This window comes from Protomyctophum parallelum, assembly GCF_964188405.1.
Source record: "Protomyctophum parallelum genome assembly, chromosome: 16".
Lineage (NCBI taxonomy): Eukaryota > Metazoa > Chordata > Actinopteri > Myctophiformes > Myctophidae > Protomyctophum > Protomyctophum parallelum.
The window spans coordinates 15,390,304-15,408,896 of NC_139711.1; the positions used below are offsets into that span (position 1 = coordinate 15,390,304).

General features: G+C 39.6%; 1 protein-coding gene across 2 annotated transcripts; it reads right to left on the reverse strand.

Moving 5' to 3' along the window:
* Positions 1 to 513: 513 nt before the first annotated feature.
* On the reverse strand, positions 514 to 14,391 carry guf1 (GTP binding elongation factor GUF1). 2 transcript variants are annotated; one of them, XM_083785502.1, is made up of 17 exons: positions 14,123 to 14,391; positions 13,792 to 13,903; positions 13,294 to 13,442; positions 10,420 to 10,500; positions 9,830 to 9,907; positions 9,619 to 9,702; positions 8,744 to 8,808; positions 8,355 to 8,492; positions 7,513 to 7,652; positions 6,509 to 6,632; positions 4,488 to 4,620; positions 3,798 to 3,941; positions 3,502 to 3,635; positions 3,174 to 3,275; positions 1,352 to 1,471; positions 879 to 915; positions 514 to 775 (listed from the first exon to the last, which is right to left on the reverse strand). In XM_083785502.1, exons 1-17 carry the CDS (start codon positions 14,315 to 14,317, stop codon positions 644 to 646), a joined length of 1,968 nt encoding a protein of 655 aa, XP_083641628.1. In that variant the 5' UTR covers positions 14,318 to 14,391; the 3' UTR covers positions 514 to 643. The 2 variants fall into 2 exon arrangements, with proteins under 2 accessions (XP_083641628.1, XP_083641627.1); XM_083785501.1 differs by having other exon boundaries at positions 8,355 to 8,558.
* Positions 14,392 to 18,593: the final 4,202 nt, after the last annotated feature.

Below are 18,593 nucleotides of genomic sequence, written 5' to 3' on the forward strand. Positions count from 1 at the left end.
ACAGCTGGCCTGGCAGGCTCTAATACGTCAGTGGAAAAATCTCCAGCTCTTGTGAGCAGAGTAGAACAGGATAAGTTACAGCTTTATTCTGTCTCCAGGTGGTCCTCAGCTGGTAACCAAATGGACCTTTATAGATCTTTAACTCTTAAATGTTAAATTAAACCAACCCAATGGACCCTTACAGGTCCATGTGGTTTCATTTTACTCTCAATTATTGTTAAACATCTGCATTACTTTTATTTTATTATTAATTTACAAGAAGTTTTCACACTAAGAGAATGTAGAAGAATTGTTATTTTGACCAACGTTTGCCTGTTATCTGATCTATGGTACCACATCAATACAGCATGGAATTGTGGACAAAATCTTATACGATAACAAAATATTGAGTCTAAATGTCATCAAATGGTGGTCCATGCTCAAATGCCGAATAAATAATGGGCCTAAAGGTTGAAAACCACTGTCCTAGTGAGTGGGACATGCCATTAACAAAAACTGTATTTAAAACCAATGCACAAGTAACCACTTTATTTCATTGAATAATCTTTGCATTATTCATTCATCCATCAGACAAGTCTTTCATAACAAAGACTCATTGAGCAGCGAATCATCTTAAATAACAGCAACATTAAATATTTTTCTATTAGTCTTTTGTCTTCAGAACATTTATGATGGCGTCTTTGGGAACTTCCACTTTGCCTATAAGCCGCATCTTCTTTTTACCCTCAGCCTGTCTTTTCAGTAATTTCATCTTCCGTGTGATGTCACCTCCATACTAAAGAAAACAAAGAAAAAGTGTTACCATTATAGCATCTGCTAATTGTTTGGAACTTGTGGTGTTAAAGATTCAAAGCTTTCAAGAAGAATGTTCTACTTACACATTTTGCAAGGACATTTTTCTTGTACGCTTTAATTCTGAAAGAGACATGCATCAAATACATCACATCAAAGGGAACTGACAGAGTAGAGAAGAAATGGAGTCAACTGCCACAGCTCAGCCAAACGTATGCAAGCCTGGTGCATCACAGGAGAAGCATTATGTAGAGAAGATACTGGAGCAGCTCAGACAGTTGAAGCTTCTTATATTAAAGGTGCCCAAGTAGAAAAAAGTATATATTTACTGAAGTTTCAATCCTACTGCATCACTGATATTAGTGACCTGTTACTAGATATCAGTTTCACAATGCTCATTGAAATGATACATCTCATTTAACAAAATTCACTCAACACACCATTTGAAGTTCAACACATCTTGACATGTTGACGCATCAATGAGACATTTACTGACTTTATTGTGTGCTACAGTATAGTGTAGTTTTGTTTTTTACCCAATTCCAAACCATGTACTTACGTCTCTCTAGCAAGAACCTTACTCCCAATTGCTGCTTGTACAGCAATATCAAACATTTGCCTTGGAATGGCGTCTTTCAGGCGCTCACACAAGGCTTTCCCAACAATGTACGCCCGTTCTCTGTAATCAAAGTATATACTCATGTATTTATCATAGCAAGGGGTTGGCCGTTTGGAATTTCAAATTCAATGCTGCTTAAAAGTAGCCTGGCATTAGCCAGACCGATAACATGGATTCACTCACACGTTGCTCTGAGGAACATGTGAGTGAATCCACGTTATCAGTCTGGCTAAGGCCAGCCTAGCTCAAGAGCACTTACATCTGTAACTTCTCTAGTTATATATACCGGTATATATAAAAATAAAAATAAAGTAAAACAATAGTAATCTTTGTAAGTGAAGAGAAGGTCACAATTACAAATACATTGGGTCTAATGTATTGTTAATCCACATGTTCATACTTGAACTTCCATGTTACAGACTGTGTCAATGTCTTTTATAGTATATTTATTTATTGGGCGTGCCATCCGGCGCGTGGAGGGACTAGGCACTTCATTCGGGAGTGGTGGATTCTGCAGGCTCCACCAACAAGGCAACAGTGGTGCCGCAGGCTCCACTTGCGGCTTGAATGGCCCTCCTAAAGGCCTCACGTGGGATTTTTGGGCGTCCTCCTCACTGCGAACGCTAACCCAAACTGCTTACCAGGTTGCCGTCTACATTCCGGCTGCCAACCATTGTCACAGTCTATTCCCATGAGTCACTATAAATAGAAACTAAGAACTAAAAAACATCGCTAGGATGCAACTGGAACTGGGACGTATCCTCAGTCCCAAGGTCCTCGGGGTTTCGGGTCTTCCAACATCATACCCCTCACTCGGGTGACCCAGCCAGGGTGATCAAGTCCCGACTTCTGTCCCAGTAGCTACCCTCGATCAGTCCCTTAGGGAAAAACCAGGGACACACAATCCGCTGCTCCAGAACTACTCTGCCGGTACTAGGCGTGCCATCCGGCGCGTGGAGGGACTAACATAAAATCTAAAATGCCATTAGCTAAAATGCAATACCTAAACTTAAACAATATATTATGACCATAACATTAAACATTAGTTGGTATCTGACCGAACAGATTAGCCTTTGAAACAGAAAGCCATTGGTGCAGTTAGCTAGGTGTAGAAGGTCTAAATAGCACATGTTGGCAGTTGGCAAAGAAGTAGTCTCGCGTTGCCAGACTGTTCCAAATGCTTCTGTCATACAGTCTGGAGCAACGGAAGCCCTATCATGAGTAAAATATAAAGCATAAGTGTGTCTCCTCCCCACTTCTAATCACCTAATGCTGCTTAGCAGGAATGGAAATATAAAAATAAGCTCTAAAGATATTTTAAAATATATTTTCATGAACGGAAACGGAAGCTTCCTTACTCAGATTTCAGGAGGTGTAGTTAGACTCTATAGCATTCGGAGATTGTGAGATTGTGGAGTTGTCTGGCTATGTGAGACTAGTGGAAGCCACCATTTCAGAAACACTGTACCCTTCAATGACCCAAGTCAATGAATGGTGTCATAGCTATGCCATACAATATACATCAGTTAATCCATCTCACTAATGAAATTACGTTGGTGGAGCTTGTGATATTAATAAATCACATTAGAACTGATTGCTATATGGTTCACTGATAGATTTAAGATTCAAGAGTCTAATGTATCACTCACTCATGTAAAAGCAGTAGTACACAACAGTAACACAGGCTGAGAAAAGACTGTCCGAAGAAAGTAACTGTGATATTGTACAACACATAAGACAAATACCACTATTTGACACTTACTTGTGCACAATTGTGGTGAGTTCCTCCACTGGCTGACCATTCAGCAGAATATCCATTTTAACCAAGTTAGCTGGCTGATAACCAGCACTTTCATAGTCAAAGCTATGAAGAATAAAAAACAAAATCAGGCCTATTTGAAGGTAGAAGTTAACTGCAAAACTAAACTAATGACAAATATAACGAATATCTTCTAAAAGTAGAAATGCATGCGCACATAACTATGAATGAGATGATCAAAAGGTTAGGGTTAAATATAACATAAAAAAATCCCACTAATTCATAGTTTGTGTAATGCAGATTATAGCTATAGCACAATCTTTAGTGTTACCTGGCGTATCCCGATGACATTGATTTGAGAAGGTCGTAGAAGTCAATTACTATTTCATTTAGAGGAAAGAGGTACTTCATCATAACACGATGGTCATCGATGTATACCATATTCTGCTGGATCGCTCTGCGGTTCTTTGAGACAAAAACAAAATCAAGTATGTAACTAAGACTATATGTTTTTGCATCCATCAATATTGAGTTTGTATTTGTCCAAAAATGTATGTATACATTTCTTTCAGATTCACATGAGAAGGAAGCTGACACATCAATGCAAACAGAAAGTATAGAGCTTACCAAGCAGAGAGTCATAATTTTCCCTGTGTAAGTGTCTGGAGCAAGGATAGTCCCCAACACCATGGGCTCCAGATACTCTGACACCACCGATCTGTCTGGGAACTGAGCAGGGTTGACTATCGTGATCTCCTCACTGCCATGATGCTAAAAGAATAACCTCTGTTATTTAAGCACACGACTTAAAGCTAAAATATTGGATTAATTTTTTTAACCACTTAAAGTCAAGGGTCCCAATCCTAGGCATGTCCGAATTAGGCAAACATTCAGCGCAAATAGGTGAAAATAGCAGATCTACAAGCTCACAACGCACCGCATTCTGACTGAGTCATTGGTTGTGACATTGTGGATTAGCTATTTTCATAATTTGTGTAGACTAGGGAAATAAAAAGAGAAGAGAACTTTCAAGTATAGACCTGCAAGTCTAGACTCCAATCAACAAAGTACTGTATAAAGGGTGTTAGTGGTTAACGTAAAGGCCAGTCCTTCAGCAAAGCTACCTCAGACTAAGATAGAAAAATGTGATTAAAGTAAGAATTTCAACAGGCTTTCACTTCTCAAACACGAACCATGCTATAAAACTGGCAGAAGTCCCCTTTTAACCACAATCTTGTAAATTAGTCGAAAAAGTGTAGCGTCTGATATCACTGTTGCTGTCCAATATACACAATACGAGCTGAAACTGGCTCTTACCTTAATGAGTTTGGCAGAGGACAGGATAGCCTTGTAGGGTACAGTGGGCGCTGTTACTATGACAGAGGCATTATATTCCTGCTCTAGTCTTTGATTAAACACCTCCATATGAAGAAGACCCAGGAAGCCAATTCTGCAAGGGGAATCAAAAGACCTTAATAAAGAGGGGGCCTTACAATATATATTATATATATATAATACTGATATTCATACTTGGTTTGCAAATAGCCTGTATTGTCTGTATTTTCCTTCATCATTGTCCTATCTGAAATAAAGCATACAATGCCAACAATAAATCAGAAAGCCTGCATGTCCCCTGTCCCACATACGTATTATACAGCATGGCAGCAAAGGGGTCAGCCATCGCAAATATGGAGTACGGCTCCAGACTGGCCTCCACATACTGTGTACAGGGAAGCCATGCCAATATTAGACCTCGTCTTGTATTTCTTCCATTTCGTTTTAATCATTACCAATCTAACCCAAGAGTACAGTAGTGTAGGGTGTAGACAACAACATGTCTCTTCCGAATACACATGGAGTCACCAGCCACTTCTTTTCACCTGACAGTGATGAGTTTTTGCTGAATTGAACAATGTGGACCCTGTTGTAAACAAGTGTAATGCTTAATTGGGTCGTCCACTCACAGTTAACAGTCTTTGTATTGAGTTTGTGCTTAAAATGTACTGTAAATTCTACAAACTGTTAATAAATATTTCAATCAATCAATAAAAATGCCAGGAGGCTGTAACGCTATGCAGAGGAACACAGGCTACCTCGTCAACCTAGAAATTAGCTAGTGCAGCAACAGATATCACCTCCTCCCTGCCTGGGTCAAACCACGGTGATGGGCAGAAACTTTACCCCTGTGACACCTGAACGGAGCCATAACCTGAAAGAATGCTGCATTTACAGCAGCACCAGCTCATCATTGTTGTAAACAAGAATAGACTGAGAAACTCCACATGAATGAGTTGTCTTTTATTTTAAACTGTACATTTAACAAAATGCAATATCTAACTATAAATGCACCAAGTCACTGTACGTCTGTATTCTGTACGTCTCTTAAGCCCTAACCACACCAAAGAGTCAAGACGGTTTTAGCATTGTCCCTCCGGTGTGATATGTCTTGTTGCACGTTGAAACTATAGTAAAATATGCACATCACTTCCCTTTTCATTTGTTGCACGTTGACCCACGTTGACCCTAGTGATTCAATGGATGGAATTCAATGGCCCAAACCACAGTGAAGGGTCAAAACGGTTTTAGCGTTAACTCCTTGCAACCGTTTGGACCCAAGGAGTTGCATGGTGACCCTTTGGCTTAATCCACGTAACTCGAGAACCGTTCGCCCCACCTACTTCAAATTCGACACACTCGTTCCACACCCCCACAGGAAGTGCAGTGCACGGTGTGGACCGCCACAAAAGGCCTCTGACTGGGCCAGACTCCATATCGCCACAACAGGCCTGTGCCAGGGTCAGTGTGCCCGGTGTCAAGTCAGTCGGACCCACGGTTGTCCAGAACTGCCACAAAATGCCCGTGGGTTCTGGACCTGATCACCCCTACAGTATATGGCCTGTTCTGACATCACAAGTTAACGCTTCATATTTGGGCATGCCTGACACAGAAATCCATATATAGGAATAAAAGGACACAGAAAGACAGATAGAGAAATCTCCATATATGGGCATAAAAGGGAGACAGACATAGTAACTGGGTGGGCTTGCATTTCCAACTTGCATCGTTCCAAGTTCAATCTAATTTCTAGTCACCTGAGTTGGTATGAAGTACAATAGAAAGATGAGACTACATGTCAGCTTTGTTCAATCGAGTAAATAGGTCCCAAGTCATATATGGGCAAAGTCCTAAGCAACCCAAGTCTAGTCATAATAAAAAGATCATGTCAACTCAAATTCTAAGCCATTTGCAAAATGTACAAAAAACATAAGAGCTGTGTATAACTATTCTGAAATGTGTTTGATATGCTGCATGTGTGCTGCATGTGTGTGCCTACTAACCTCCAACCTGCTCCCAAAGCCAGACTGCTGTCCCTCTGCACTGTGACACTAGAATCATTCAGGGTTAGCCTGTCAATGGCACTGCGAAGAGCAGTATAGTCTGACTGGTCCATTGGGTACAACCCTGGGGAAAGAAAGAAAAGGAAAATAAGAATCAAAGAAGACGTGTCGTGTGTGTGCCGTGCGTGCGCGTGTTTGTGTGTCAGAGGGAGAACATAAGCAACAACCATTAGTCCATGCAATGTTTATTTGCAAACCACTGAATGTACAGACTGCCAACCAGCTCCTCGCTGGAGCCATTATTCAACACAAACACTGAATAAACACTGAAGAGGTACATTATGTCAACCTGTCTATAGCCTTTATTCCAGCCTAGAATACAAGCACAATAAGAATTGTTATGCAGTAAACCGCTTTGCTTTGTGTAAAAAGCTTTGTGCATGGCTAGATTCATTAAGGGCTGACTATAAAGGCTCATACATACTCCAGTTTTTGGTGATAGCTTATCACCGCGGTGTAGTTTTTAAAGGGTTGGAAAACTACACCATTATGTCAGTCGCTGTGATGATCAGCTATCACCGCGGACACAGACCCATCTGTCTGTTTTTACTATCACATCAGACAAGTCTTTTCACTCTGGAGTCATCACCCCGTTCACTGATTGGTCTAGAAGTTGGGTAAACCACAGTGAGCATAGGCTATGAAGCAATATAGCACTGGGCATAACGGGCAACGAATAATGGATCTCTTAAAGGCAATGGCATGTGGCACGGTGATTGGTTTCATTATTGTAACGCCCAAACCACAGCTATGCATTGTCTTCTTTGCCCTCTACTTATGAGACCTTTTACCATGGCTGACATTATTGTTGACTAGTGTTCATGCCAAAACTTTACTCTGATCTTGCACATGACAGTCTCTCTGGAGTGTATGGTAAATTAACAAACACAGTGAATTGATCTCCAATTCTAAAAAGTGGAACTCAAGCAACCATTTCTGCTCACCAGCGAACACCATGGCTTTGGCAGGCTTAAACCCTGGAAGGGACTCGACTGGATTGTGCTGATGATAAAGAGTGTCACCAATCTGGGCTTCCTTCACGTCTTTCATCCCTGCTACAATGTAGCCCACTTGGCCAGCATATCTGCACATCACATAAGACACGAAAGTGAGTTACACTCGTCTAGAACAGTGGTTCTCAATAATAAAAAATAAAAAAAATTCAAGGACCCCCATAAAACCCCCCAAGGAACCCTGAGGGTCCCTGGACTCCACATTGAGAACCACTGCTCTAGAATATTACACAATTCAATGAACTCAGTTATTTCTCTTAGTGGTATTGTGCCTGGTTTATTTGGCTAGAATTAATTTAGAACCCTGATTTCTGAAGAGCACCAACTTGACCCAACAACTGGAAATGCACATCCTAAAAGGTATTTAGCAGAATAAAACATAGATAGAAAGAAAGAAAGAAAGAAAGAAAGAAAGAAAGAAAGAAAGAAAGAAAGAAAGAAAGAAAGAAAGAAAGAAAAAAAGAAAGAAAGAAAGAAAGAAAGAAAGAAAAAGAAAGAAAGAAATAGATTGAACAAGGTGTTCATACTGTAGCAATAGCAGTGACGAAATGTCAGTTCTAGGACAATAATACAAAATAATATATATTTAACGAGGTGATTGATAATGTCAAGAGTGTCAACTCTAAAGCCGCCATGCAACTCCTTGCAACATGCAACTACTTGGAACCATTGTCAACAATAGAAGTTGCAAGGAGATGCATTGGTGTGGTTTGGGATTAAGAGATGAGAATGTGCTAAATAAGAAAAGTGAAAAGAGGATAAAAGCTACTTACAACCCGTCCGTTGGATACTCATCAGGTCGGAGCAGGCCCAGCTCATTGACGTCGTAGCTTTTGCCAAGGTACGCTGATACAATCTTGTCCCCTTTTTTGACATGGCCTCCACACACAGCAATGTTAGCTACCACACCTCTGTAGTGGTCAAAATTGGAGTCAAATACCAGAGCTTTAAACGGCTCATCACGTCTAGCAGTGGGTCTGAGAATGGACAAATTTTATGGACAAAAATTATTTCATGTTCAAAGTTGAAAGACTGCAGAAAATGTAGATCACAAAGAGCATAACAAAGTATAAGAAAGAAATGATGCAGCACTAAGGCCATCTTCAGTCAGTAAAACCATTCATTACAGCATTTAATAAATAAGCAAATCAGCAATACTTACGGTGGAATTCTACGGACAACCTCTTGCAGTACTCGTTCAACATTTGTTCCGAGTTTAGCTGAAATCTTAGAAATGTAATCAATGTTATTACACAGAAAACTTAAAACCGTGTTGCATGTTATGGCAGTGTACAGTGCAAACACAAGCCGAGCCGAAAATTTGAAAGGGGCAAAAAACAACATAGCAACATTTCAATGATACACAGCGAAATAAGATTACAGTTAGTAAAAGTTGTAAATTAGAACCTAAAGAACCATACCAGCAGTCTGCATGTTTAACCTATTGAACAGTACAATAATGTCAAGGCTAACCATTTTCCAGAGCATACTGTGGTTCGTTTGATATTCGAGGAATCCACTGATTCCCATTCATTTGCTCATTTGTTCAACTTTTCAAGATAGACTGTAAGCCAGGGGTTCCCATGCCAACCTTTCTATTACCAAGGACCGGCTGACAGTTCATAAAATGCACCCCCACCCCCCAGCATGGGGGGCAGGGGTGCGTCGCAGTCACGCATCACGGTACCAAAACAAGGAAGACAGTTGACTAGTAGTCAAGTAGCTATTATTATTATCATTGATCCTGGTGACGCACGGTCATAGATTCTCAGTGGGACATGTCCCGAGTACCAGCACAGGTACACGTACCAGTGGTTTCTGTACGCAATACGCTAAATATAGCTACACAGTAAGTATTTGTGAAAGTTACGCTATTGTTGCATTTAAATGCACTGTAAAGCACAGATTGATTTGAAAGGTATTGGCGAAAATAGTCCCTGGAGAAAAGACTGATTTACTGATATCAATAACTACAAATGGGGAAAGTTAATAGTGAATGAGGGGAATTAACTTGTGTTTGTGCATACTCAAACTCACCCTGATGCATTCTTCGCATGGAATATCAAACACCTTTTCAATCTGTTTCTCGACCCTACCTGGGTCAGCGTTCTTCAAATCAATCTGAAGAAGAAAATGTCAGGGGTTATTAGGTTAATGACTTGCCTCTATTCAAAAAATGTACCATTGAAAATCTAATCACTGGTGGATCTGAATGCCAGTGGAATGGCAGATGGATATTAGAGTGTACCTTGTTGATGACAGGGATAATTGTCAGCTGAGATTCGAAAGCCAGATAGAAGTTAGCCACCGTCTGTGCCTGAATGCCCTTCACATGTCAATAAATAATTATGGTTAGCAAAAGTACTGTGTATTATCATATCAATCAACCGAGAGAGCACAAAACAGAGCACGAGTGGCTGCACAACACTATCCCACAATTCAATTCTTAACCTATTCTGGGCGGGAACCCCTTTTGGTGTTAAAACACATTTAAGATTTACAAGCTCATAGCACAGCACAGAGTGCCGCGCTATGAGCTTGTAGATCTGCTATTTTTTCAAAACATATAAATTATTTCAGAGCGACCGTTTTGAACTCAAATCTTTGCTTCTGGGCAGTCCATGGAACCACATATTTTCAGATAAGGGTCCGCGGCCAAATACAGATAATTCCGGGGGTCCTTGACATGAAAAAGGTTGAGCACCACTGACAGAAACATAGGTTTTTCAGAAAACTGTTAGGATTTAGAAGCACATTTGTTTAGAATCAGTCTCAGATCTAAATGGGTTAATTAACAACTAAATAAAGCACCAAACATATTGAGGACATAGCACTTACTTGGTTGGCATCAACAATAAGTAGAACTCCTTGACATGCAGAAATTGATCTGGACACCTCATAACTGAAATCAACATGACCCTGGGCAGAGGAAATATGTATCAAAGGAGTAGTTCACCTAATAAATAAATGACTTATTTTATATCAATTACACACCTCATTAAGCATTGAATTCATGGACATTTGTATTTGCATTCCTGAGCCAATCATTTGAAGAGTCTCTGGTCATACATTTATTGGCTTAGGAATGCAACAAAACAAAAAAATCATGTTTTACAGGCAATGAAACATTACAATTGCAACTAGAAAAAGTTAGAGGTAAAAACACTTTTCGGCCAGTTATAGCGCCACCTTGAGGCTGAGTTGAAATTGTTCATGTGGCATTTCGTCCTCGGCCTAGTGGGAATGTGGGTGCACAATTTCACGGAAATCACGCGATGTGTTCATGATTTGCAGCATTTTGTTTGAAACTGAGCACTCCTGTGAACTTTGGAAGCCAATCTTAACCAATCAGGATGGAGTCTGATAAATCTGAAAGACCCGTTTCGTTGAATGGCTCTAGAGAGACTGTGTACCAATTTGCGTGATGTTTGGACAAAATCTGTAGGTGTACTGTGCAAAAACTTGTTTTGCACAAAGCGGCCTCCTGGTGGCGCTATAACAGGCCGTTCTGGAAAGTTTGGGGCAGAGGTTCATGGTTGGCATCCAGGGAGTGTGTGTGCAAAATTTGGCATCGACCGGGCTTGTTTTGCACAAAGCGGCCTCCTGGTGGCGCTATAACAGGCCGTTCTGGAAAGTTTGGGGCAGAGGTTCATGGTTGGCATCCAGGGAGTGTGTGTGCAAAATTTGGCATCGACCGGGTTAACGGTGGCTGAGATTAGCTGTTCACGGACGGACACACGGACACACGGACACACGGACGGACGGAGTGCAAAACATACTCTCCCCATGCCTTCGGCTGGTGGAGACAATAAAGAAAATAAACAATCAAACAATAAACAATCCAAAAAGGATTGAATATTTTTTTGTAGTTTATGAGAACTAATGTCAAAGGAGGATGATTAACCTGGTTTTGTTCATACTGTATTGGCACATACCTGTACATCAATTCTTGGCCTATTATATAATGTATAATAAACAGTATTATATAAAGCTACTGTGTTGAATCTTTATAAGAGAAAACCCTAAGTGAATCAGTTTTTAAACAAACTTATTACTAGGGGTGTAACGATATAGTATCGAAGTATATCGAATGAAAACAGCAACATTGACTATGTATCGTATCATATAGTTTTGCAAATAACACTACATTTTTGTGCAAGGTATTTAGCCATTTTTAGAGGAAAAAAGAAAAAGAGGGGTTTAATTACTTAGTTTAAAATAATGTCAATGTATTTTAAATAGTTACTGTATCGATTTCAAATCATTGAATCATATCGTATCACCATAATGAACCAATATTGTCCATGTATCGTATCGTCAACCATGTATCGTGATATGTATCGTATCGCTGTTAAAATGTATCGTTACGCCCGGAAGGTTAGCTCAACCGTCTGGGCACCTACATTTAGGCTGCCAAGCCAGCCCAACGGCCTTTGCCGCGTGTCACTCCCCATCTCTCTCCCCCTTTCCCGTCCAATCACTGTACCTATCAAGGCAAATATAAATTCTAATATGTTTGTTTTTTGTTTTCTGAGACAAGACTGTATACAGTATCATTTTTTTTGTTGGAGTGGAGTCAGGTAGCCTGGTGCCACTCCCTGAATTGCTAGCCACGGCCATTAAAATATATATACTGTATGTTAAAAGAGCAGTTGAGATTTTAACCCTGTGCTGCGAGCTTGTACATGTACTATTATTTAAAAACGATATATATACAGTGTGTATACAGTGTATGTGTATATATATATATATATATATATATATATATGAACTATGGGTTTAAAAGGCATTTGTAGAATCGGCCTCATTAATGGGTTAATACTTTATTTGTGGTGTTGGAGCCATAAGCTTGAAAAAACAACTCATGTTCACACTTTTTTAGTTTCTTCTACCGGGCGTGCTGGCTCAGACACAATGTAACCATTGCATAATTTCACTAAATGCAATAATTATACTATGCAGACCTTTATTGAATTAGAACTGTTGCCCAGATTAACCCATATGTCATTTTAGCTTTGATTTAAACGATATTTTATACTTGCTATTCAAAACTATCAGCTCAACATTTTTGCAAATCATTTTAAAGTTAACATTTTAACTCAAATCTTTGCTTCTGGGGGTCTCTGGAACAAAATATTTTGAGATGGGGGTCGGTGGTCAAATACATATAATTTTGGGGTCGTAATGGACGTTGGTATGAAAACTTTTTTTGAACTACTGGTATAACAACATATGTTTTTCAGAAAACTGATTAAAAGCTGGCATCCACGCAGTTATAACAAATTCACAATGAACACTATGTGCTTATGTGGACAATTTTCAGGTTTTGAAAATAAGGCAGTGTTTGTTTTTGTTGAACTTTTGCAATACTTTTTTGTGCATTTTGTCACCAAAATTCCCTATTTCTCCAGGTTTGGAAAACAGTAATTCATAATTCCATAGTCGTCCAACTATGGAATCGACTTTCAAGCCGTGTGCAAGCACCCTGCATCAAGAAACATCCAATAGGTACAACAGGAAGAAATCAAATCTACAAGCTCGTAGTGTGGCACGAAGTGACGATCTATGAGCTTGTATATCTATTTTTGAATAGTCAAAGTATAAAGGGAAATCTAAAATGACACAGATGCTGACCCGGTTTCAATGAGCTAAACAATTTAGGAGAGGAAAGACAGATATAGATTAATAAGAGACTTATTACAATTGACTTACTGGCGTGTCGATAAGGTTCAAGAGATACTGTTGACCCTGGTGGTTGTAAAACAACGAGGCCGTCTGGGCCTTAACCGTTATACCTCTCTCTCTCTCCACCTGGAGCTTGTCGAGCACCTGCTTGTTCTTCGCAGTCGTTGATATTGCACCTGTTCAGAGATATGGCTGTCACCATCTTGACAGTTTACTTGACGATTAATGTCATACAATTAAGTGTGACTATCGATTTATTTGTGTAAATCTGTGTTAACAAAAATTGCACAGGGCAGACAAATAACGTAAATATACATTACAAAGAAATGACTGACAAAAATCTAAATAAATAATGAACTAAGCCTAGGCTAAAATGGGGCTGGGTCATATTTGATCTTTTTTATGTTTAAAAGGCAGGTCTGCAAGCTCTGTCACAATGTGACACGTTGAGCGTGTAGATCGGCTATTTTTTTTTAATGTATATAGCATTTTCCCAACATGCAAACGATTCTGAACAACCTCTACCTGTAATTTCCAGCAGTCGGTCAGCCAAAGTGCTTTTTCCATGGTCAATATGAGCAATGATGCTAAAATTCCTGATTCTTTCAACAGGGAACTTGGACAGGTCAACAGCATCCTACAAAGTAAACAGTGCCACAATTTGGCATAGAAGAAACCAAAATAAACATATGTTGTGTTTTGAATAACATTAGCTTAGTCTTTTATATTCTCTATCACTCATCTGTGCTGATATTGGATGTTTCTGTCAATATGCATTTATTGCATATAATATTACAATAATGTTAGTTATACATTAACAACATTTAATTCATAAGGAACTTCATGCGTTCCTTACCTTGGGTGTTTGTGTTGCATCACTGTGTATCAGTTTGAATCTGCTTGAGAATATTGGTAGATTTTTTATCCATCTGTGTCTGAACATTGTATGGGTCGTGTTATAGCTGTGAAGCTTCTTTCTATACATTTTGAACTCTAAAAGACGTCTCAAAATTGGCATTTCGTACCATCGATTCAAAATGCAAAGTGACATGTTTTATAAAACTTGAGATCAGCAGATTAATAAAAGGAGAGCAGAGCCAGAGAACCCAACGCCAAGAGCTGCATGAAGGCTGCCATTTTGGGGTGACAGGTCACGAGCAATGTATTCTGGGAAATGTGGTTGACTATAGAATCTCTTTGACTCAGTCGAGTTCTTGTTGTTTGTCGCCATCCTGTGGTTAGTTTCTGTAACTACAGATATGAAGAATGACGAAGCATAGCCTACTACTGTACTTGAAACTTGAAAGACGTTTTGAAGTCTGATAGACAGTCCATCAGGATGATGATAAAAGCTATCAACCTCAGATAACCTTATTCAATGTCTTTATTCGAAACGCCTTTGAAACATTGTGACATTAACAACCATGTTACATTTCAAACAGGCAATAGAATACAATTGAAAAAAGAGCCTACATAGAAAAGAAATGAACACAGTAATGGCTGATTCTGATTTATATTTGATCATAGGCCGGTGTCACGTGCTAAAAATAGGCAACATACAATATCACAGCGTTTCACGGATGAATAGCAGCTTGTAGTTGTATATTGCTATTTTTACACAATACCGTTGTTACGTTGTATGACAGAGCGTATGGTACTGTCTATAACAGCATGATATCATGGGCACAATAAGTAATACTTCCATTAAGGCTTGCTTAAGGCCGGAATAACCAGTGATTTTGAACTTTAAACATTATTTCTTTACCTGATGAACTAATGAACTTGTTGCCTCTATCATTGTGACAATTGAGAAAATAACAGACCAACATTCAAAGGCTTCCCTTTAAGAGTAAAAAGGCGGGTTATTCAAAAGATGATGGCAAATGAACAATAAAAGGCAAAAACCCAAAACAGAATACAAAATATATGCATGGAGACAGACTAGACATATTTGTTCCTAACTTTCAGAGCAGGGTAAAATATACATTTCAAATAGCAGGAAACAACAAACATCCAGCGAGTTTGATAAGTAATAATTATTGCATAATTATAATAAATACTGTGAGGAATGCTGTGAAAAATGCTCTTTTTTAATGTACCTTAGTGTGAAATAATGTGAAATTATGATTTAATGTATAGTTTTATAGTCAGTGGTGGTAGTTGAAAGCAAGGTTAACACAATCAGCACATCTGTTTTGGTGCTTTTAAATAATACATAAATATGCTAAGAAATTATACAATTATAAATGCATTATTATGCAGGGTTAGGGTAGGTTAATGAAGGAAAACGCAGGCACATTATGAGACTAATAATATATCTTTTGACTTGGGAGTGCACCAGATTTGCAGTATATAATACACACACGTTATAGCTGTAGTGTTAATACATAATACATAGTTCTTGTAGATCTTGACAAATCAGTCCCCATGTCCTTCACCGTTTGGCGTTTGCCCAACTCGGCACAACAGGTTAGCTTATAGAATGACAGTGAATAGAGAATGCTCAGATCAGATCAGATGGTTGCTGCAGGAGTAAAGCTTTATTGATTTGTATTTGCTTGCCAAGAAGAAAAAATAGAGGGCCTTATCTTGCGCCGCCCTTTACCCCTAAACGTATTTGCCATATTTGTGTATCAACACGCTATGAGCTTGTAGAGCGGCTATTTGAACTATTTTAAAAGGTTTTTCAAAATAGTAAAACATGACAAATATGTGTAATTGGTAAGGGGCGACGCAATAGCCCCTACTCTTATTCTTTAGCTTGTAGATGTGTCAGCTATGACAGAGAATATAGAATATAGTTGGTCATACTCTGGCCATCACTTTCATCAATAATTTACAAAACACCGTTGCAACCTTCTTAAGTGCACCAAAAATAAGCAGAAATGAGTGTTGATTTGCATGTTCATGTCTGTTATTTCAGAGTTACATGTTCCTGCAGCAGAACATTGGTGGATATACACACACATGACAGGACAGTTAATAAGTAGCCTACAGTTATAATTCACGCCGATCTCACCCCTGGTTTACAATACAGTTTGTTTTACTTACCGTACAAGTGGCTCTTCAACTCAAGTGACAAATACATCCTAAAGTGTTATGAATTAACTAACCTAGAAGAACAATGAACTAACCTAGAAGAAAGGACGGGGCAGTATAGTTGGGCAGTAGTTGGGAAGAAATAGGCCTACTTGGAATTTCCAGAAAAACGGAAAATGTCTAAATATATGCACAACCCTGTGAGTCACATTTCATTGCGTTCATGTTTTGATGTTGAGGCTCAGCTGTAGTACATGCCAGGTTGAATGGCTATTTGAAATAAACGATTCTTAAACAGTGGTGAACATGGAATCTGAGCATCAGTCATACTGTAAGAAATGGATACATATTTTACGCAGACTGTCAGAGAAGAATAACAACTGCCAACGTCCCTTCACACATATTAGACAGTGTAGGACAGGTGTAGAAGTTTGTGTAAAGATGTGTCCATTCTTTTCACAGGGGTCATAGTTTCTCCTAGCCTATCTGAGGCAGTATAGAGTCCAGAAAGAACAGTTATACTGGCCCACAAGCTTTTAACGTAGATGTGTGTCACTATTCATTCTCATCGCCACTTCCAGTGGCATAGTATTAGTATAACAAGGAATGTGTTCATTTACATTATATTATATGTCATGTTACAATGCATTCTCACTCTCAAGCCATGAAACGGGTGACAACATGAGAATGGATGTGACCTTACGCCACGACGTTTCGGGGGGTATCCTTAACGTCGCATGCTGACGATTAAAACATTATTTCTCTTTATTCCTATACGGCTGAAGCTGACTTCGAAACATTCACCATGGTGACTCGCTCGCATAGCAGGCCACTCGCCGGTGCCTCTCATGCAGGGGTCATCACCATGTCGGCCATTGGTGGACATTTCTGTCAAAATTAAATTATTTCCACGGACATACAAAATGCGAGGACAATAATAATTATGAGAAACAAATAGAGCTACAGTAGTGTTCAAAGTGAGTGTTCAAATGGAACCAAATGGCATTTGGTTTCATTTGTACAATCTCAGAACTAGCCCTGAATTACCATAACAAGTCGGTAACTCTGAGTGTTCAAATGGATGGATTTGTACACTCTCAGAGTTAAGGTACTTGCAAATAAAACATTTGAGAACCACTAGTTCTAGTACTAGTTGGACGCCCGGCCTAATGTGCCATAGTAAATCAGTGTCATACATATTCTGAAGAAAACCTGGAGACTGACATTCAGGAATTGGGTCTTATGATATAAGAGCATTATATTAAAATTTGCCATGGACAAGACCAAGTCTTTGCCATGGACACATTTGTCCGTGTACGGATATATTGATGACCCGTGCTCCCGTGGCTCAAGTCCGTCATTTTAACAGGGTTTTCAGCAGAGCCCTTTCTGCGTCTTGGGTTTGAGAGCGGCACTTCCGCAGTTATCGGACATCTTAAAACGGCGTGAAGGGTCCAATGCTGTCACTATAGGATGGCTTGAGAGAGAGTATAATGGTTGCATATTATCTTATTGTACACAGATACTGGGAGAGAACAGACATTCTCCATTCAATTCAAGCGGAGGGTAAGATATATTCCCATGTGCAGCAGTCTTTCTCCACTCCACATCCACATCCACCACCATGGCATGTTCAGGTGATCTAATCCAGTGGTTCTCAACGTGGTGATCTGGGGACCCCCAGGGGTCCCGGTGGGGGCTCCAGTGGGATCCCAGTTAAAATGATTGATAGTTAGGAGGAACCAAATGGACCCTTTATACATAGGTCTGTACACGTGGTTCCATTTTGTACACTCTCTGAGTTATAGGGGTCCGCGGACTAATGCATCGTTTGAGAATCACTAACCTACACTACCGGTGTACTGAGCTCATACTCAGCCTAGATGAGAAAAAGGAGGCCTTGGCCTGCAGCTGAGAAGAGAGAGAGTAGCTTCCCCCATAAGGGTAAGACTATACTACTGTTCCCAAATCAATATCTGAAATGCTGTCTAAAGAAACTATAGCTGTTGTGTTGCCAGGAAGTCTAGCCCTCATGGTCTTCCACTGCAACGTCTGTTCTTAAGCTGTATTTTTGTACATTAAGGCCATACTCTAAATACGCACATCGGCAGAAAATGTTTAGGACGATGCGCAGATGAGTGCCGTTTCTCCACTCTTGAATTCTGTCATGATACTTGTAGCTCACATTGATTTAGATCATCTGTCTCTCCCCATCCATCTTACAAGCATTTTCTTTGCATCTATACTACTTTGCCACCGAAACGAAAGCAGCTCAGGTTTCAACTACT